The sequence below is a fragment of the Eublepharis macularius genome, chromosome 9 (genome assembly GCF_028583425.1).
Source record: "Eublepharis macularius isolate TG4126 chromosome 9, MPM_Emac_v1.0, whole genome shotgun sequence".
NCBI lineage: Eukaryota > Metazoa > Chordata > Lepidosauria > Squamata > Eublepharidae > Eublepharis > Eublepharis macularius.
The window spans coordinates 66,525,952-66,548,214 of record NC_072798.1 but is presented as its reverse complement, the minus strand read 5'-3'; the positions used below and the strand labels follow the sequence as shown (position 1 = coordinate 66,548,214).

Below are 22,263 nucleotides of genomic sequence, written 5' to 3'. Positions count from 1 at the left end.
TTTTAAGGCCTTGAGCACACAAACCTGGCAAGCACCATGGCTAAACAGCTTCAGTTCAGGCTTTTGGGGCTAAGCAAATTGTACCATAACTAGTTTAGATGCAATGAAAGGCTTTGGTCTGCTGGGCTTAAAACCCATTCATAGAACTGCTGCAGAAAGATGTTAAGGCTTGGGTGAATTTCTTGGTTCATACAGAACTTTCTGTATTGAAGTGTGAGATCTTACAGATTGTTGAAAAGCTACATAAATGCAACAAGATTCTTTTAAAATTATTTTTCCCATGATAATGTTTTTTAAATTGTATTTTGTATTTCAGCATCTTGTATGGATTCTGGGCTTAAAACCTGGTGTTGGAGGTGCTTTAAAGCCTGGAAGAGCTGTGGAAGGACCTAGCACAGTAAGGATATTTGTTAACTATAATAGAATGATCACATTGTATAATTGTTTTTATTTATTTTAATGAATAAATTTGTCTTCCTTAGGTTCTAACAACAGCTGTTATGACTGATTTACCAGTTATCTCCAACATCCTTTCCAGACTATTTGAAAGTTCACAGTAAGAAAAAATCATATATGAACATAATATTTATTTCTAATCTTCCTTGGTAATAGTTTTAAAAACTATTTTCCCCCCAGGTACCTAGATGATGTTTCATTACATCATTTAATAAATGCATTGTGCTCCTTATCTCTGGAAGCCATGGAAATGGCCTATGGAAATAATAAGGTATAGAATATTTTACTTGGCTTTTCAGATACAGTTTAGTGTAACTATTTTTGGAACTCCTGTCTTTGAGTTTTTAAGTTCCGTGCAATCCAGTCATAGGAGGCGTCATGCCAGTGACAATTAAAATGAATTATGTTGTTGATTGTTCTAGTGTAGTAAAGCATCATAAAATATATGTGAATTTCACAGGAAGATGCAGCTGTTTAGGGTTGAAGATGAAATGTATTGCATTAAAAGCAGGTGAAAATGCTCACAGAAATGCTGACATAAAAACTAACAACTCAGTCATAAAATGTACTGTTTAAGGTTGGGCAATAAGTAAAATACACTATAGTACACATTAGTGAATTAAAATGTCATGCTTTAATTTGTGAAGACTGAGAGGAGGTAGAATACAGGGATGCTTTGCTAAAGTAGTAAGTCTAAAAGATCAGTAACAGAAAAATAAAATATATACACTGCTGATTGAAGTGATGTTTAAACATTCCATTTGTGCTTAGGAGCCATCACTATTTGCTGTTGCTAAGTTGTTGGAAACAGGACTAGTTAACATGCATAGGATTGAAATTTTGTGGAGACCCCTTACTGGTCATCTCTTAGAGGTAATTGATCTTTTTATAACAGTTGTGCTGGTCTTTCTATGTTAAAAATGCTACATTTAACTCATTTTAACAAATCAATATATAAAAATATTCAGAAAGCAAATTAAAATATGGGGCATTCATATAATTGAAAATTATCATGTAGGAAGTTGCAGTTCTCTCTCACTTGTTTCAGGCCAAGCCTGTTTCTTGCTTGAGTTGTTTGTTACACTGCCAGCTAAAATGTCAGTGGTATCCTAGCAGAAAAATGTATAGGTATTCCCAGTCTGTTTAAAACTTACTATTTTAAAACTTGTTACGAACTATTATTAAGACACACACATATTTAATTTTAAAACAGAAAAATCTTCCATTGGCTAAAACAGTATTACTTTTGAATGTGAAAGTTATTTTTGAAGATTCTCAAAAGCTTAAGATCTGAACTGCAGATAAAATATTGGCTTTAAATTCAGTAGTATCGACTGTTCTTCCATATTTCTGCATTTTTCTTTTTTTTATTACAAACATCATAGTGTATTGATAAGTTTACTGAGGACAGGCTGTCAGTTTTTAAGTGCTAATGTTTGAGAAAAGACAAGTCCAGTGTAGTCAAATCTGGTTACTCTGTATATTAAGAAAAAAAAACATACGAATTTTGAGAAGTATTTCTTCGCCTTTTAATATACAGTTATATACCTTTACGAGGAATTAAAAGAAATTCCTTCACATTTAATAGAATTGGTGCACCTTAAAAATGTTTTAGTTTTACAGACCGAACATGTTACTAAGTCTTTTGAGAGTGATGTTTAATCTAAACATTTATTTTAAAATACCTCCATCTGATGAAGGCTGCAATTCTAAGCATGCTTTCTTGGGAATAAGTTCCATTGAACTTTATGTGGTTTACTTCTTACCCACCATGCATGTTTGGAGATGTTAAATCTGTACATCAAAACTGCTTGTGCTACAAACCTTATGTAATGGTGTATCCGTGCTTATTGCTTCAGCTGTTCTGGTTTTCATAATTTCACTTCTTCCTTCTCCTTTACTGCTTCCTCTCTTTTTTTATTCAGAAGGTAAGCTTGTCCTGCAGTTTTGTCTTCTTGATTACTATTTGACTTTGTCCTAAATCTTTTCATGTTGCTGTTTGAGACCAATAGACTATGTTGTAAAACATAATACATAGTAAGACTGAGATAGAAAGAGATGCTGTGTATTTTACGAAATAAGCTCTGTTAAGTAAATCTCCTATCACATATAGAGCGGGAATTATTTGGAGACTATATGAAGAAAAATAATAGCTCACTCTAGTACCATTGGTTCAATCACTTTGATTAGAAGTATCCTGTCCTTCACTTTTGTATTTCTTATTTTTGGAGGCAACATAAAATAAGAACTAAAAAGCAATTTGCTTGCTGAAAAATGCCATAGAAGTTACTGTGAATATAACTCAATTAGACCATTGGCCCCTCTCTGCTCTAACCGGCAGCTGCTGTCCTCCTGGATCTTAGGCAAAGAGCAGCTGCTGTGGGTAGTTACAAAATAGGCTTGTGGCTGTTAGTATGTTAAAAGCCCCAAAGGTTGAACGTCACTTCTTTAATCTGAAGCAATTAACCAATTTGCTTTCCAGTTTGAACAAGTCTTTAAAGGAAACTATATTGTATGTTTAGGTTTGCCAGCATCCAAATACACGGATGAGGGAATGGGGAGCAGAGGCTTTAACTTCTCTCATTAAAGCAGGGCTGATTTTTAATCATGATCCTCCACTGTCTCAAAACCAGGTAAAATAACTTTTTTTGGTAAATAATTATCTTGTTTGGGAAATCACAATTAATCGGTATCACTGATTGCATTATTGATACTGATGGTCAAGAATAAATACAAGTTAATTTTCTACAATTCTGTCCAAATAAGGATACATATTAGTGGGTGTACATAGATATTGCTTATGCTAGTAGAACACCTCAGACATAGACTGTGATTGGGCTGAGTAAAATCTGAACAAATATTATGCCGAAGTTCATTTATGTTCACTATGTGGTATAGAAAACTCCTTTAACAAATACAACAAACCATGGGTGGTTGTCATGGGAATGAAGAATCCAGGCCATAGGTCGGTATCCTGTTTTTAAACTGTGGTTTGGAGGGGAGAGAACAAACCATAGTTGGTGATTCAGACATGACATAAGAAATTACAGTTTTTACAAAAGATAAACGGTTCATTTGTAAGCCATACACAAGAGCTAGGGCAGACTGGGAAGTAAAAATGCACAGCAAGCACAGATGAGCAGCCCTATGGCGCTACAAGCTAGCACTTCAGGGGCCATTGAACTTGGTGGGACCAATATGGCATTGGCTTACCCTTTGCTTCATTCCACAAAATGGCAGCAATACAAGAGGAGACAGTTGGTGAGCTGACACTGATTACCATTGGAAGGTCTAAGCCAAGTGACCCCAAGATGCTGGCAGAGTTTCTGGGGTTTGGCCGCCAACAGCCCTCTAGGGCAATGCCTTCTGGAAAATTTCCCTGTAAGTTCAGTAGCCTGTCCACCCCGGCTAAGAGCATGCGTGAATCCGATGATCCCCTAGCTTCATTCCGATTTTAAAAAAATAGTATTGTTACCCATAAGACTTTGAGTTGTGTGACTGTCAGTATGGTAGGACATGGGACATGGTAGGATGGAGTGTTACCATGCCCATAGTACTTAAATGTTGTAGATTAGTATATTGTGGCCTAATAGGTAGAAAGAGATGTCCCACTGCTGACCAGCCAATGGCAGCTATGACTATGTTGTAAAACATAATATTCGGAGAGCTGATACATACATGGTGCCCAGTATAAAATTGTTCATGCAGTAAATCACAACTCCTATCCGTTAGATGCAGTAGATTTCACTCACTCCATTGCTGCACATGTTTGATCAGCTTTTATTTGTATAATAAAATGGCAGTTATGTTTATTTGTGAGCTTAGTGTAGAATAATTGTTCAGCCCTGAGACTGACTTAGCAGCACCTCTGCTTCTTTACCACTGGAGAACTAAATCAGTTATCCTACTAGGAGTGTTCTTATTACTGTACCCGCTTACTTTTCTGTCAGCTTCATCGTAGCTATCACAGAACGGTGGTGATAAGTGATTAGGGACATTGTGTTGAGCAATGATTATACACACACACTCAAATCCCCTGTTGTTTCCGATTTTATGATAGTAAGCAGTTCAGATTTTTTGGCATGAAAAAGGCTTCAGAGTTACAGAGTTTTTCATGCTTTACTGGTATGAAAAAGGCTTCAGAATTATAGAGTTGGTCGTAGTACGTGTGTGAAGAGAAAGCTCTTGACGTAAATACATTGGGAAGAGAGAATATTACTGAATATCAGCAGCTTTTCTAGGCCATATTCAGCCTGGAGGAAACCAGTTGCCAGTTTTTCTTCTAGAACTTTAGTTTGTCACCTTTCCCCCATGCCAGACACTGCTTTAATCCATTAGATTTCTACTTCTACGGTGAGTTTGTATAGGATTTTGTCTTGCATCAAAATGCTTTATTCTGCTGTCCTGAAGGTTTTTTTCTGGTTTGTTTCTAGAGGCTTCAGTTACTGCTGTTAAACCCACTGAAAGAACTATCAAACATCAATCACCCAGATATTAGACTCAAGCAGCTGGAATGTGTGTTACAGATTTTGCAAAGCCAGGGTGACAGTCTAGGGCCTGGCTGGCCCTTGGTACTAGGGGTCATGGGAGCAATCAGAAATGATCAAGGGTGAGTTGTCAAACTTAAGGTCACAATCTTGGTAGTAACCTTCATTTCTGTTTCTGCTTTCTGGAGAAGTGTTCTGTATTGTCTATATATTAATGACAAATGCAGCATTTTTTAATTAACATGGATAGTGTTTTTTTAAATGATTGCTCCTAATATTGCATTTACCTAGCATTAACTATTAAATGTGACCTGGATAGTGCAGTCTAGCCTGATCTCATCAGTTCTCAAAAGCTAAGCAGGGTCAGCATTGGTTAGTACTGGATGGGAGATCACTGAAGAAGTCCAAGGACACTACTCGGAAGCAGGCCATGGCAAACCATCTCTGAATGCGATTTTATGCGATCTGAAGAGAAACCAGAGCTTCTCAGCCTTTTGGCTAAGATCAAGTGTAGTATCACCTCTGAATGTCTCTTGATTTGAAAACCTTACAGGGTTACCACCATAAATTGACTGTGTGACATGACAGCATTTTACAAACACAACTATTAAAGAAATTTTGTTGCTCCTTTCGCAGGGTAACAGGGGTTTCCTGTAACTCTGGCCCGTACAAATTTAAATCTGCTGTCCTCTAGGATTCATCTTGCCCATCCTGTATATTTCAGTATTTTATTATACTTTAGTTAATACATATTATTAAGTGTTGTCTAATACACTCAGGTCTACTTGGCTGTGTTGAATAGATTTGTTTCATACATACATACATGGTTGCTGCAAATCAAAACAGCAAGGAATCTGTTTCACACTTGCAAGCAATTAATTTGTGGCTATTAACTGCAGATCTGCCAGTTTTTCAGCACAGCTTTTTAAAAACATATTGATGTGGTGAAAACGAGGACATGTCTACATGGTAAATGAAGGAGCTTGTAACATTGGCAGCATTGAACTTCCACATAGTTTGGCTAACATGCATTTTCCTTGTATGTCTGAATTGGACATAAGTCTGTTTGGTATTTTGATAATTCATAACCACTTCATAGAGTTAGAAAACAGATATTTTCATTCTTTAATAGAGAGTCTTTAATACGGACTGCATTCCAGTGCCTTCAGTTGGTTGTGACAGATTTTCTCCCAACAATGCCATGTACTTGCCTGCAGATTGTTGTGGATGTTGCTGGAAGTTTTGGGCTTCACAATCAAGAACTAAACATTAGTTTAACATCAATTGGTCTCTTGGTGAGTGCTGAGTTAATTCACTAGCTATTATTGTTACTTCCCAGTGTTTGTTCTTACTTAATTTTGATAATCTCACCAGTAATTTGCACTTGGTTTGAGTAGTCAGACCATTTTTTTGGCAATAGAGAAAGTCAAGTCAGTATATATGATGGTACAAAATGAAAGGCATCTCAGAGCAGATGAATGAGAGCACACTATATAGTGCTAAGCCATTTTTGGAAAACTTTGGCCACAGTTATCAAGAGAAAGTTAATGTTAGGTACAATTGAATTCAATGTGATTTAAACAAGCTTCTGTTGACTGCACTTGTTAACTACATTCCTTTAGGGGTGTGCGCTTCGGGTATCCAATTTGGGTAAAATACCTGAATCAGGCCTGATTCAGAAAGCTTCATTATTTCCAATTCGGAAATCCTGAAGCAAAGCTTTCCGAAGCACTTGTAATGCTTCGGGAAGCTTCGGGGGTCCCGGGAGTTAAGTTTAAAGGGCCCTTTCGCAAGCGGCAGGGCCCTTTAAACGTTCCCATTCCCACCCTTTCCTCCCTACCCCCACTTACCTGGCACCAGCTGGAGGAGGAGGCCCTCCTGCCTCCCTGCTGGCTTCCGGCGGTTGCGGCCCTCTCTGCTGGCCAGCCACACCAGCACGGTGCTGGCGGCAGGGAAGGCCCTGTCTGCTGGCCAGCCATGCCAGCCGTGGAGGCGGCAGGGAAGGCCCTCTCTGCCAGCCAGCCACGCTGGCCGCAGCGGCAACAGGGAAAGCCAGCTGGAACCTGTCCAGGTAAGTGGGGTGGGGGATGGGGTTAAAGGGTGGAGGTGGGAGTTTAAGGGTGAGGTGGCCTTCCCTCTCCCCCATCACTTCAGTATGCTCCGAATCTTTACGGAACATACCGAAGTGACTTAGAAACCCGAATCCGAAGCGGGAAACCCAAATATTTTTTGGGTGCACACCCCTACATTCTTTCCTATTCAGATTAAAGCATAAGAATCTGAAACGTATAGTTTGAACATTATTTTTCACTATATAAAATATAATTAACCAAATTATGTATACAGATGGATCCAAGTTGTAGCTCAAGTTTAGAGTTTTTCTTGTGTGTTTTTAATTGCTTGTTAGAAAGAATAAGAATACACAGAATGCTCTTAGTAATATTTTTAGATAGTTTTCCTTGCTGCAGACCATAAGCAGATGCAGGCAGCAATCAGCTCAGAAAAGTGTTTTTGTTTATTTAGATCCAGAAAAATTAGCTGTGTTAGTTTGTAGTTGCAAAATAGTACAAAGTCCAGTAGCACCTTTAAGACTAGCCAACTTTATTGAGGCATAAGCTTTCAAGAACCACAGCTCTCTTCTCAAAAGCTTATGCCGTAAAGTTGGTTAGTCTTAAAGGTGCTACTGAACTTTTTACTATTTTGTTTATATAAGATTGTTACTTCTTTGTAAAACACTGTAAGCAAAATACAGTAAAAGAGCTGAGGAAGCATATCTGTGAAAAGCAATTCAAAACATCAAAACCTGGAATTTAAAATTTGTTGCAGATGATAACCTGCAGCAAATACTCACTGAAAAGAAAACTCGAATCTTATCTCTGATCTAAAAAAATAAAAACCTTCCTAAATAGAATCGTGAACCTTTTGACAGAAAAACACAAGGATAGAGACTGACATACTTCTAAGGGTAGATAGTACAACAGTGTGGGCACTACAACATGAAAGCCATTTTTACACACTAAAAAACATTTACAGAAAAAGCTTTTTTGGTTTGTAGTGGAATATTTCAGACTACTTCTTCCAAAGAGGTGAAATAATTGAAAAGGAGCTGAACAAAGAAGAAGCAGTGCTTCAGAAGCAAGCACAAGAAAAGGGAGTTGCACTGAACCGTCCTTTCCATCCAGCACCACCGTTCGATTGCCTCTGGCTATGTCTCTATGCCAAGCTGGGGGAACTCTGTGTAGATCCACGTCCTGCAGTTAGAAAGAGTGCTGGGCAGACATTATTCTCTACTGTTGGTGCCCATGGGACTTTACTGCAACATTCAACGTGGCACACTGTTATATGGAAGGTATGAAATCAAAAGCCTGTTATAACAAGGTTGTTTTAATAGCCGTACTTTAATAGCCGTACTTCTTTTAAAATTTGTTTTCCCATCAAACTCCAGTGTATATAATTTACTGAAATGATAATTAATCCTGTTTTATATTAGACATGAATGTCCAAGTTGTTTGGATTTTGCTATAGAATTCAGTGGTCTTCAACCCATTTATTTTGTTTGCTGTATTCCTCCACTCTCCCCCCATCCATCTTTTTTCTTCTGTTTACCACAACACTGTTCATGAAATTCTGCTTCTTCTCATGCATCCAGTCTAGGACAGAGGCTGTTGTTGTTTTTAAAAGGTGTACTTTGGCATTCTGTGCAAGGTCACTGCAGATGCTGGAACATACCACTGGGAAATTTTACTAAAGCTGATAGTAGTAGTAGTAGAAGCTGATAGTAGTAGTAGTAGTAGTAGTAGTAGTAGTAGTAGTAGTAGTAGTAGTAGTAGTAATATATTAAATGAGAAGGTGCACTGAAGCAGTCTTCATGATGTCATAGACTATACTTGGGTACATCTCTGAAATTGCCTTCAGCAAGTGCTTTCCTTTTGAATTTTGAAACCAAAATGGTGATCCTGCTGACACAGCCAATTTGATTGTGAACTTCTATATCGCACAATGTGATTTGTTCTACCATTTTGTAGAACATTTTTGCAGTCTGTAGTTTTGTTTGTGTGAAATTCAGATTGGGTACCTGGTGGTATTGTGGAATGGGGGTTGCTCCCCCTCACTTCAGTATGCTCCGAATCTTTATGGAGCATACCGAAGCGAGTAAATACCAGAATTCCAAAGAGGCTTGCTGCTTCGGAATTCTGGTATTTCCGATTTTTTTTCCTGCTTCAGGTAAACCCAAAGCGGGAAACCCAAATCTTTTTGGGATGCACACCCCTATTAAGGAGGAGTCAAATGGACTGTTCTGTAGCTTTAGTCTTTATCAAGTACAAAAATAAAGTAGATAGATTCATCAGTAAAAAAGCGGGAAATTGGGAAATATTTTAATTTTTGTATTAAGTTTTCTGTTGTACTTCACGGCTAAAATGACAAATGCTGGGTTTTTTACATGTATAGGTTCTATTTCATTTGCTGGATCGGGTGCGAGAGTCTTCTACAACTGCTGACAAAGAGAAGATTGAGTCTGGTGGTGGCAATATCCTCATTCATCATTCAAGAGATACAGCAGAGAAACAGTGGGCTGAGACATGGGTGTTAACATTGGCTGGAGTAGCTAGAATATTCAACACAAGGAGATACTTGTTGCAATCTTTAGGTAATTATGATTTTTTTAATATTAAAAACTGATTAGATTTTTTACTGACAAAATTTGGTCTGTTTCTGTAGTGGTGAATCTCTTAAAACCTGGAAGCACGTGGTGGTTAATAAGAATCAGAATTTACTTTCTAACCATGAGTGTGTTGAGTTAGCATACAGTATAGCACTTTGCTCTCTCATTTCTCCTGCTGTTGTGCTGTTTTATTATGCTGTATCATTATTACTATACCAGTACTACATAAAGAGAGCTCATGTATGATCTAAGAATGAACAGTTCCTTGACTGATCCTTCTTCCCCCAACAGGAGATTTTTCTCAAGCTTGGGATGTTCTTCTTGATCACATTCAGTCAGCTGCACTGAGCAAAAACAGCGAAGTTTCTTTGGCTGCTTTGAAAAGCTTTCAGGAAATCTTACAAATTGTGTCCCCTGTCAGGGAAACTGAGAAACCTGATACACCACCTGCAATTAATGTGCCTGTGCCTGTCCTCATAGGAACAGTGACTGCTACTGGCTTTGGAAGATCTTTTATGAGAAGTGATTCTATAGGAGAAAGGATTGGAAGGTATAATGCAACTGAACCTCCAGTGGTAACAGATGAAATTGAAGATTTGAATCTTTGGTGGGCTGCCTGGAACAGCTGGTTTAGGATTGGTTCGGAAAGTACAAAGCCTCCAGGTTCTTGTGATAAAACGACTTTTATTCCCAGCCAGCCTTTTCTTACAGCTTTAATTCAGATATTTCCAGCCCTTTATCAGCACATTAAAACTGGTTTCAGTATGGATGATCTCCAAAAACTGGGTGTCATTCTGCATGGTGCAGTCTCTGTTCCAATCAGCTCAGATGCATCCCCTTTCATCTTGCCATCATACACTGAGGCTGTTCTAACAAGTTTGCAAGAAGCAGTTCTTACAGCTTTAGATGTTTTACAGAAGGTAATAATACAGTTTAAATTTTCTTTCAAATTCCTCTTTTGAAGCCATCTATTGTGTAAACCCACTGTTTTGGTAAACGTCAATCCACCTTAAGAGCACTTGTGAAGAAACATGAAGGTATAAAAGCACATTAAATAAATGAATTATCAGAAAAGTTATTATATATGGTATTCGTTTCAAGTGGGTAGCCATGTTGGTCTGTAGTAGAAGAGCAAGATTTGGGTCCACTAGTACCTTAAAAACCAACTAGATTTCCAGGGTATGAGCTTTGAAGAGTCAAACCACCCTTCGTCAGATACGCAGAGTGGATGTTACTCAGGAAATGGAGGTACGTGTGTGTGACCATTCAAATATGCACTTTTATTAACTACACGTAATGATTGAAGGTAAGACAGAAAGGAAATTTAAAAGGCAGTTGGCAATCAAAATACTTGCACAGTCAAATTAAAATGTGTCCAGTATCTACTTTGGCAAGTCACAATTAAACAATTACTAAACAATTAGTATGTCTCACTCATTATTAGTCCAAGAGAGTTGTATAGATGTATGCATGTCTCTGAAGAATATAGGAAGGACTAAATGAGAGAGGGAAAGAGAATTCACAGCTGAAGCTTGGGTATCTAAGAGGAGAGTTGGCTGGAGACATAGAAAAATAGGCAGAAGACAAAGAACCAGGGAATCTGGAGATGGGCCTTCGTGGAGACAAAAGGAGTCTCTATGGCAGGAACGTGAAGCCATGTCAGAGCAATAAGAGAAACCATGTGGAGTACATGGGGCATTGTTACAGAAAGAGATTAAGTAAAAGGGAGAAGTTAGACCATAGCTGCCAGTATTTAATTAAAATCATATGTTAACTTCTTAGTGGTATAGGTAAGTTTAGATGGAAAAACCAGACTTACCTGCTTGGTAAAATCCCAGCCATTATATGCCTATTTTCCTACTTTTGGGAGAGGGCATCCTGTTATGGTTCTTGGAATCAACTCAAAATATATTATCTGCTAGTTTCAAGCATTAAATTACTTCCTTTACTGGAAATGGTGAGACTAAAGTTGATTTGTGCCCAGAGATAATTAAAACACTGTATTTGGTTTTTTGTTACAAATATGTAACGTTTTCATTCAAAATTCATTTAGAATGAGAAATGAATTTTGCCTTTATGATTAATTCAGGAATGAGATTAGATTGTTCTCTTTGGTGTGCTAGATATTGTCCCAGAAATTCTTTTAAGTTTTCTGTAACTGTTATCTTTCTCTGTTACAAACACTCACTGACCATTCTTTAAGTGGCTAGAATCTGAAATGATCTTAGCAGGATGTTTTCCTTTGGGATGAACATTCTTGCCAAGGGTACCTGAATATCACTTTACATTCTTGTCTATTTTAGTTGGCATTTTATTTCTTCATCTAACTCTGAGTTTTATCAAGGCCATCGCTCCGGCATCTGTGCTGTGGATCTGAAAGTGAGATCAGGAACTGTCTTTACTTAGCTCCTTCCTCATGTTCTAGGGTATTGTGAGTGCTAAGAAGACTGTAGGTATCATAGTGTAACAGGTGTTGCTCCTTTTTATTTTTCTGTGTCTTGGTTTTTTCCTCCTCCTGTTTTTTATTTTTATTTACGTTATTTATAGTCTACCTTTCTCAGTGAGACTGAAAGTGGATTACACAGTGTAAGTCAATATGATCAACAGCTGGGACATTCAATGAACAATTCGATAGGGTATAGATTGCAGAAATTTGGAAAAACAATTGAGAGCTACAACAAAACATAAGCCATTCAACATGACATGCAACACTGAAACTACCCAGTGGGAGCAAACTTACAGCAAGAGACAGTACACAATAGTGTAAGCTACAGACCTTATCCCTTTACCAAAGCATCCCTCGAATCGTTTCCTTACCGCACAGCCCTGTGTTTAAAAAAAGCCTTTTAATAAGACTTCTCCTACGTATTTCTTGGTTAAAATGATCTGCTTCAAGAGATTACACTAGTTAAATTACCAAAATAAAACATAGAAATAAATGTAGAGTATTAGACAAAATCTAGTTAGTCATGTATAATCCCCATGAAAACCAAGAAGATGCCAATCCCAGCTAAATTCAGATTTTCAGTTTCTTAAGTCACTTTGGGCTTTCTCTTGTTTTTATTGGGAGTTAGAATTTTTTTCATAACACTATGCCATCATTAAGGGGAGCACGGACCTCTGAGCAAGTCTAAAATTCTGACTAAGGTTTGCTACTCCCCTGCTATGTATTCAAGCCCACCTATTTTTGCTCATTGCACTTGAAGTGCCACTGATAAAATGGTGCTGCTGGCATTGCTCCATTCCGCAAAGGTTAATATCATGTAATGGTGTGTCTTACCAACACAATAGAATATAATAGCAATCCTATCCTTGTTGAGTTAGCATAACTCAGATTACATTGTGAATTCTCATCTGAGCTTGTATTTTAAGGACTCACTGTTTGATAAATGCAAAGCAACTATTCAAAATAAAAATGGATTGACAGGTTGCAGGGAAAGACCACAGTCCAGTGGTCCTTCATCTCCTTTGCATATAGAATGTCCTAGGTTCAGTCTAGTTAGAGGATACAAGACTTACCCTGCTGGATCAGTAGTCTGACTTAGTTTATAGCAGATTCATGAGTTCATGTGAGCTCTGATCATCTTTTAATGCTAAATTTTAGCCACATGGCCAGTTACACCAATTGAAATCACTGCCACTTCATCTTTTTTTCCCCTTCAAAAATTAATGGTAATGCTTGGGTGGTAAGGGTGAATTCAGTTGGTACCATGCAGCTGGAATTTTGCTTTAAAGGTTACTGCTAATGGATCTCATCTGTTTTGACCCCCAGTTGACCCAAGCAGTTGATGTGCATTATATATTACATCTGAGTGCTTATATATTAGCTAATTTGGGCCATTTTGATGATTTTTGTAATTATGTAGTAAACATGTAGACATCATTCTTAAGTTACTTTTTCTTGTAATGTACCTAGTTGAAAGCTTTATAAGTAATCATAAAAATTCACTGTTTTTGACAACCATGATTTAGGTGTATACAGGACCATGAGGTTTCATAATATACACCATGAAATGACCTTCTAAATGCTCTATTACAGTGCAACAGATGTGATTGCTTCACTGTTGTATGTCATATGCATTTTAGTAGTCTGGTTCCTGTTTCATTCAGGCAACAGAATATTGTCCATAAGATTTTGATTCAGTACAAAACTTATCCTTTCAATGTAATTATGTTTGCATATTCTCAAATACAGTAATATATTGCAACTAAAAGTAGACTTCCAGCAAAAATATGTGGCCAAGAACTCATTGCTTACATTTGTATTGGTGTGCTTATACTGTATGTTTTACAGTAATTGAATAAAATGTATGTTTGCTTGTTTATATTTCCAGAATATTAAAAAAAATCTTTTCTTTAGGCCATATGTGTTGGTTCAGAAAGCATGCAGATAATGTACCCTGCTATCTTTGATCAACTGCTGGCATTTGTTGAATTTTCCTGTAAACCGCCACAATATGGACAGCTGGAAACAAAGCACATTGCAAATGCAAAATACAATCAGGTGAGATGTATGTTGCTTTAAATGTTCTGCTTTTGAATTAATTTGCTCCTGAACTTCTTAGCTTTGCATGAATTATTTAAAATACTATTTTATCCTCAATACGAACACACTTTTATGACTTGCATAATCAACTAATGAACTTAAATTTTATGAAGTCTTTTCAAATCCTTTTTTTAAAGCATCAGAACTTCCCATTTTGACATCTACAGTCTACTAAACAGAAAACAAATGCCTGTAATGAAGATCCAGCTAAATTAATATGCATTAGCCTAACAAAATTATCTTAATGAACTTGAACTTGAACTCAATTTTTTTAAATTAAAATAGCTCATCTGGCTCTTTGTTCTTCTGTTGTATGAAAATAGAGCATGGTACCATTGCTTTGAATGCATTCTCATACTAATCATACTCAAACAGAAGAATGAGTCATCAGAATTTTAATAGGTAATATGTATACATGTATTAATTTTTCTTATTCTATTTATCATGCAACACAATGGAATCACAATAGATACAACTGTTTGCACCGGTGAGTTAAAATTCCTTAAAGATTGTGCTAATTTAGTCTTCTTGCTGCATCAATTGCAAAGTTTCACTTGCTTAAAATTTACCGTAAACAAATCAGCCACTCCCAGTCACAGTGCTGTAGGTGCGTGGGTTTGGTGCTTCTGAAGTCTTTTAACTTGGACCATGTATTTGTCCTTGTGGAATTTTTGGAAAAATTTGCATGCCATAAAAATGGATCTAGTACCAGGTTTGTTTTTTCTCATATGTCCATTTCTCTATAGGCAATGACATTCCAGTTTTATTTTTCTAGGCGGAATGGGTAGCGTTGAATTATGTACCATTTGCCGAAAGATCTTTAGAAGTTGTGGTAGACCTGTACCAAAAGACAGCTTGTCACAAAGCTGTTGTAAATGAAAGAGTCCTTCAGAATATTATCAAGGTAAATATTAATGTAATAATAGCTCATATAAAGCAACTTTAGTATTTATTGCTGTCTCTTAAGTTAAAGTCGGATGCATTACATGATTTATTTACATAGTTAAAATCTGCAAAACTTTAGCACAATTGTTCTGGCAGCTACCCATCTTTTGGTTCAATGTGGTATAGGATTAGGATCTGGAAGACCCAGGTTCAAATTTCCACTTTGCCATGGAAGTTTGCTGGGTGACCTTGGGCCGGTCACGTACCCTTATCAGAACCTGCCTCACAGGGTTGCTGTGAATATAAAAAGGAAGAGAGGAGAACAATGTAAGCCGTTTTGAGTCCCCCCACAGGAACGAAAGACAGGCTATATCTATGTAAGTCTCAGTAAGAAAGGTAAACTATAAATAAAGTAAATAAATAAATAAATGCCTTTATCAGGCATTAGATTGTGATAAGCAGAAGCTAGAGGTCTCCTGCTAATCATGTAATTTTGGAGTTTCTCTTGGTAATTAAATAAAACTTGTAGTCAGCTGACATACTCTTAATAATCTGTGTGTTGCATTTCAGAACATATTTTAAATGTTAATAACGTTGTTCCCCTTAGGGGTGTGCACCCCAAAAAGATTCTATTTTTCTCAATTCAGGTTTGTAGTGAGTGACTCGCTACTAGACATGGGCACAAACAGCATTACGAACGCAAAAAAGCCACGTACAGCCCGATCAGCGGTTCACGAACAAGCTGTTCGTGAGACTCCCATTCTAGACTAACAAGTGGTTGTCGCAAGCCTTGTTTGTTGCGTTCGTCCGCTGTTCGTGAAGCCAGACAGTCAGGCACCTTCAATCATTTCTCTTGGCAACAGAGGCAGGGACTGCCTGAACTCTGTCTGCACTCCTTCTGTCGCACTGGAAACCCCGATCTAAGCCCAATTTAGCTTGATGGGCAGGTCTTCCTTCCGAGTGTGGAACTCCATATTCATTACAATTGGTTACATGGGAGCAGACACCAGGGGGAGGGAGGGGGGTGTTTTGTGGCCATGGGAACTCCAATCTCATCCCTGCAAACCCTGTTAGGCAGTTCTGACTGCCAACCATAGACCTCCTGTGTTGCTCTATAGGACCTCTGGTTATAAAAGGAAGTATGCTCCAAGCTCTAGCATTCAGTTTCAGCAGGCAGTGGAGTGGGAGAGAGCTGTTGCTAGCCTTTTGGGAGAGTGCATTGGAGCTGGGATTTTTTTTGTGTGTGGTGGGATAGGGATCTATCCCATCTGGTTCCAGGGCTGCTGCCAAGCCCTGGGGCCAAGCTCAGTGAGCACCTCGGTTGAGGGCTCACACTGATTATTTGTGCCTGATTTGCTCAGGTTTCTGGGAGTGCTGGGCTAGGGCTCTACCCCCTCTCTCTGGTTCCAGGGCTGCTGCCAGGCCCTAGGGCCAAGCTCTGTGGGCACCTTGGCTGAGGGCTCATAGTGTTCTCTCCTTTCCTCCTTAATTCTTCCTTGCTGGCACAATGAGGCTTCGGGTGGGGGCCATGTGTGGTCGTGGGGGGAAGTGCAAAATTGTCCCGGTTGCCCCACAGGAAGCAGTACTGGGCAGAGCTCTGGGGCAGCAGAGACTCCCACTCCCCAAAATTCACCTGTGGGGGTTTTGGAGGAGGCCGAAGAGCTCTTGATGCTGGGGGGAAGAGGAACTCTTTAAACTGTTTGAGGAGGAGGAGGGTGAGGGATCCGTGGAAGAATGGTTGGGGGTCGATGAAACATCCATCCCGTCCCAAACTTCCAGTGCTGTCCCTGCCTTCAGTTCACCCCTCACTCCGTTTTCTGTTGCCAGCTTCACAGTGCAGCCAGCAATCCTTCATCATCCTTCCCCTAAACAGTTAGTGGGCCACGGTTCAAACTCTCTGTATGGAGGCACTTTTGGGCCCTTCCAAATGACCCCCGTGTGGTGCGGTGCCATGTCTGTGATGGCCTGGTGCGCAGGGGCAATGACCCGAACCACCAGTCCTGACTAGGCACCTGAAGACACGCCACCCGAACCTGTGGTCTCTGTCCTCGGCCAGCATCCGGTGGGGGGGAGACCAGCTCCTCTGAGCCAGGATCAGTGGGAGGGTCACCAGAATACACCCCAAGCAAGAAGCCTTGTCCCGAAGGTGCTGCTGGTAGGAGTGGAACGGTCAGGCAGGCTGCCCTTGGGGAAGTTGTTCCGTCGGGGTCAGGGATAGTGCTATCAAAAAGGGTGAGGTCAGGGGCTCAGGAGGCGGGCATTCATGTTGTGGCAAAGACGATTGCCCTGCAAGGATTCCCCCTATCCGTTGTGGAGGGCGTGAGCTTCCAAAGGCTGCTTCAGCACTTTGCCCCATGGTTCTCCATGCCGTCACAGCACACTGCCCTATATCAGTCTGTGCAAGACATGGTGCTCAGGGAGCTGTTGGCCACCAAAGCCCATACAGTACACTTCATGGCCAACCTCTGCAGCAGCTGCAATCACTGCTACCTTGGCATCACCGCCCACTGGTGACAACCAGAGGACTTCCGCCGCCCCAGGCCAAGAACTGACACCTGGAAAAAGGTGCCACGCTTATCACCGTGCTACAGGGTAGTTCTTCTCCAGGCCCGGGGGATGGATGAGGTCCGTACTGGGAAGAACAGCACCACCACCGTAAAGGCGGCACTGAGGGAGTGGATGGCCGGGGGGGAAGGGTTTGTCCATGGCTTCATGGTGACGGATGCAGGAAGCAACATGTTGGCAGCCCTGAAAGAGGCATCCCTCCCGGGTCTGGTGTGCATGATGCACAAGCTGGACCTGGTGATGAGGGACATGCTCGGGCTGGGGAGCAAGCCAAGGGACAGCTAGGACGAGGGAATGTTGTGGACGCGCGATCTGCTGGACAGCTGCCACTGCATTGCTTCCCACTTCTCTCGCAGCATCAACTCTTCCTGTGAGCTGTTCCAGAGGCAGGGGGAGGGGGGACCCTGAGCACCAACTCTTTCAGGACCTGCCGACCCGCTGGAACTCTACCTACGATATGATATATCATCTGGTGGAGCAGAAGGGCCCATTGCAGGACATCTTGTCATCTACGGACGTTCTAAGGAGGGGAGAGGAGCTGAGCCTCAGCTCCATGGAATGGAGAGTCCTTGCCCAGATGTCCCGGATGCTGAAACCCTTTAAGGAGGCCATTGAGCTCTTGTGCGCATACAAGGTCAGCCTGTGTCAGGTCATCCCCCTGATCCACTGGCTCGACCAGTTCCTGGCCAAGGAGCTCAAGCGCTAGGAAGAGCTCCTCCCCAGGGTCAGGGACTTTGTGAGGAGGATGTAGGCATGCATGGCTGAGCACTTGCATCCTTTGCGCCACGAGGTGCCGTACCAAATGGCCTCCCTCTGTGACCCCCGGATCAAGGGCAGCATCGCCATGCAGGCAGGTCAGATGCAGCTCTGGTAAAAGGACCTCCGCACAGCAGTGCTCCGTTTCTAGAAAGAGAAGGCAGGATGGAGGGAACTGGGCAGGGGCGAGGGGCAGGGGGAGGGGGAGGGGAAGGAGGTGGGAAGAGAGCCACACCAGGAGAGACCCACCCAAACGGCCCCACTTGATCTCTGGGCCTCGTTGGTGGGCTCTGTGTTTGGCCACAGCACAGTGCGTGCATCTCTCGCAGTGGAGGACTCAGCGGGGGCTATCTTATGAGAGTACCTTGCAGAGCCCACCGAGCCCCCTCCATTCCAACCCATTGGAGTACTGGGTGAGTAAATCTGCCGTATGGCTGGACCTGTCCATCGTGGCAACCAACATCCTGTCCTGTCCTCCCACCAGCATGCAGAGTGAGCGGGTGTTCTCCCACCTGGGAGACCACCTCCGTCCCCGCCACGCATGTCTGCATCCGGACCTGGTGGACATGTTGACCTTCGTCAAGGTCAACATCAACCTACTTGGGTATCCCTCCGTGGACCTGGACCTACCTGAGCTCTGAGCCACCCCAAGTCTACTGTGGTTCTAGGCCAAGCTCCTCTGCAGCGGGCTCTAGCCCCTCTCAGTTCTCGGGGCTGCTTCCACGGCTGGTAACCCTTTGTCCTCCTCTCCCAGACAAGTTCCCGTTCCCTCTGTCAACCTCTCTCTCTCTAGATGGCACCAATACGACCCTTCTCCACAACTTGTCCTACCCATCATGTCCTCTCCCTGACAAGTTCCCCATCCCTCTTTCAAGCTCGCCTCCTCTGGATGGAACCACTACGACCCTTCCCATTGACCTCTCCTGTCCTGCCTATCCTATTCTTTCCATGAAGGCAGGAAGGTGGGTGATGTCAGCTGCTGCCACCTTTGAGCACGAGAGACTACCATGGCACTGCCGCCGCCTTTGGGCCTTCCCGGTCCCTCCTCTCCCATACAAGGTCCTGGACATTGCGTCCTTCAATCTCTCCCTCTCTGGATGGAACCAACATGACCCTTCCCAACAACCTCTCCTGTCCTGTCCATCCCGTCCTTTCCGTAAAGGCAGGAAGGTGGGTGCTGTCAGCTGCTGCCACATTTGGCCACGAGGGACAGCTCAGCTGCTGTTGCGCATGTGGTTGTATGGTGCCGCATGGTGCCCCGTATCCATGGTGCCTTCTGTCCCCTCTGAGAAGGGGGAATGGGTCCCACGCCGCGATTCACATCCTTTCCGTGAAGGCAGGAAGGTGGGTCATGTTGTCTGCCGCCGCTGCCCCACGACTCAGTGGGTTTCTCGGCTCATGGCTCACCAATGAAGGGGTCTTCCCGGTCCTGCTCCACAATGCAGCTGGTAACCCTTTGTCCCCCTCTCCCTGACAAGTTCCCCGATGGGTCCCTGTTTCAACCTCTCCCTCTCCGGAACCGCCCAGATGCCTCCCAACCTCTCCTGTCCTGCCCATCCCATCCTTTCTGCGAAGGCAGGAAGGTGGATGATGTTGTCTGCCACTGCTACCCCGCAACTCAGTGGGTTTCTCGGCTCATGGATCGCCAATGAAGGGGTCTTCCCTGTCCTGCCCCTCGATGCAGCCCGTAACCCTTTGTCCCCCTCTCCCTGACAAGGTCCCGGTCCCTCTTTCAACCTCTCCGGATGGTGCCCAAATGACCCTTCCCCACGACTTGTCCTGCCCATCGCATCGTCTCTCTGACAAGTTCCTGGATGGTCCCTCTTTCAATCTCTCCCTCTCTGGATGGAACCAACATGACCCTTCCCAACAACCTCTCCTGTCCTGTCCATCCCGTCCTTTCCGTAAAGGCAGGAAGGTGGGTGCTGTCAGCTGCTGCCACATTTGGCCACGAGGGACAGCTCAGCTGCTGTTGCGCATGTGGTTGTATGGTGCCGCATGGTGCCCCGTATCCATGGTGCCTTCTGTCCCCTCTGAGAAGGGGGAATGGGTCCCACGCCGCGATTCACATCCTTTCCGTGAAGGCAGGAAGGTGGGTCATGTTGTCTGCCGCCGCTGCCCCACGACTCAGTGGGTTTCTCGGCTCATGGCTCACCAATGAAGGGGTCTTCCCGGTCCTGCTCCACAATGCAGCTGGTAACCCTTTGTCCCCCTCTCCCTGACAAGTTCCCCGATGGGTCCCTGTTTCAACCTCTCCCTCTCCGGAACCGCCCAGATGCCTCCCAACCTCTCCTGTCCTGCCCATCCCATCCTTTCTGCGAAGGCAGGAAGGTGGATGATGTTGTCTGCCACTGCTACCCCGCAACTCAGTGGGTTTCTCGGCTCATGGATCGCCAATGAAGGGGTCTTCCCTGTCCTGCCCCTCGATGCAGCCCGTAACCCTTTGTCCCCCTCTCCCTGACAAGGTCCCGGTCCCTCTTTCAACCTCTCCGGATGGTGCCCAAATGACCCTTCCCCACGACTTGTCCTGCCCATCGCATCGTCTCTCTGACAAGTTCCTGGATGGTCCCTCTTTCAACCTCGGCCTCTGTGGATGGAACCAATATGACTCTTCCCAACAACCTCTCCTGCCCTGCCCATCCCGTCCTTTCCACGAAGGCAGGGAGGTGGGCCGTGTCAGCTGCCACCGCTTTTGGGCACAAGGGACAGCTCAAAAGCTGTTGCTGATACGGTTGTGCTGCATGGTGCCCCCCATTACATGGCACCTGCTGTCCGCTCTGAGCAGGGGGGAATGGGTTCCTCCCACCCTTTCCATGAAGGCAGGAAGGTGGGTGCTGTCTGCTGCTGCTGCTTTTGGGCATGAAGGGCAGCTCAGGAGCTGTTGCACATATGGTTGTACAGCACAGTGCCCCCTATCCACAGCACCTGCTTTCCCTTCTGAGCAGGGGGGAATGGGTCCCAGAACTCCCATCCTTTCTGTGAAGGCAGGAAGGTGGGTGCTGTCTGCTGCTGTTGCTGCTGCTGCTGTTGCTTTTGGACATGAAGGGCAGCTCAGGAGCTGTTGCACATATGGTTGCACAGCACGGTGCCCCCTATCCATGGGCACCTGCTGTCCCCTCTGAGCAGGGGAAAATGGGTCCCAGCCGCAACACCCGTCCTTCCCGTGAAGGCATGAAGGTGGGTGATGCTGGCGGCAGCCTGCCTGCACTGCCTGCACAGGTAAGCTGTGTCTGAGTGGTGTGGATTCTGTGGAACTGCCGTCTTCTGTAGGGTGTGCTGAATAGACTGCCATGTCTGTGACGGCAGGCCAGTGGGTGATGCGGGGAGCAGCCCACAGCTCCCCACATGGGCACTTACCTGTCTGCCCACAATCCCCTTTTCTAGGAGAACCAATACCTCCACCAAGACGGGGGGGGGGGGGAGGCATCCTCCACTGCCTTGACAGCCAGCATGTGAACCTCCACTTCTACATGTTAGGGGCTGGCCCCACCTCCCATTCTTGGTTTTTTCCTTCCAACTTTCTAATGACGGGATAACGCAGATATTTATGCAATCCACATGTCTCCCCAATATGCCTGTACACGGTATCTGTCACTCCTGTCAATCCAATACAGGTATTCAATGTATCCATGCATCCTTCTATCCTATACACCTATCCTATACAGCTATGCACCTGTCTATTAAGAAACCTATCTATGCCATGTACCTAAACATCCAATGCTCTATGTCCAGCTGGTGTTTTGGGGCAGCAACAGCCTCTGCACCACACGAGGTGTGGACAACAGCATTGGCCCTGGTGCCATGATGTTTCCATCTGGTGGACGTATGTTGGTATTTCTGACCCACCAGAGTGTGCATTTGTATGTGCAAGGCCTCCGCATATACCATCATGTCTTGCTGGAGGA

General features: G+C 43.0%; 1 protein-coding gene across 3 annotated transcripts in view; it reads left to right on the top strand.

Annotated features, from left to right (window-relative positions):
* Positions 1 to 22,263, top strand: part of MON2 (MON2 homolog, regulator of endosome-to-Golgi trafficking) — an 80,754-nt gene that overhangs the window by 46,920 nt on the left and 11,571 nt on the right. For 2 of the 3 annotated variants that reach the window (XM_054988030.1, XM_054988032.1), the window contains 13 exons: positions 317 to 397; positions 483 to 556; positions 637 to 727; positions 1,228 to 1,329; positions 2,979 to 3,089; positions 4,890 to 5,065; positions 6,076 to 6,238; positions 7,999 to 8,292; positions 9,393 to 9,591; positions 9,898 to 10,526; positions 13,967 to 14,110; positions 14,622 to 14,639; positions 14,928 to 15,056. In XM_054988030.1, coding sequence (XP_054844005.1) covers positions 317 to 397; positions 483 to 556; positions 637 to 727; positions 1,228 to 1,329; positions 2,979 to 3,089; positions 4,890 to 5,065; positions 6,076 to 6,238; positions 7,999 to 8,292; positions 9,393 to 9,591; positions 9,898 to 10,526; positions 13,967 to 14,110; positions 14,622 to 14,639; positions 14,928 to 15,056 — 2,211 coding nt within the window. The remainder of the gene's footprint in view (positions 1 to 316; positions 398 to 482; positions 557 to 636; positions 728 to 1,227; positions 1,330 to 2,978; positions 3,090 to 4,889; positions 5,066 to 6,075; positions 6,239 to 7,998; positions 8,293 to 9,392; positions 9,592 to 9,897; positions 10,527 to 13,966; positions 14,111 to 14,621; positions 14,640 to 14,927; positions 15,057 to 22,263) is intronic. The other variant, XM_054988031.1, reaches the window with a different exon arrangement.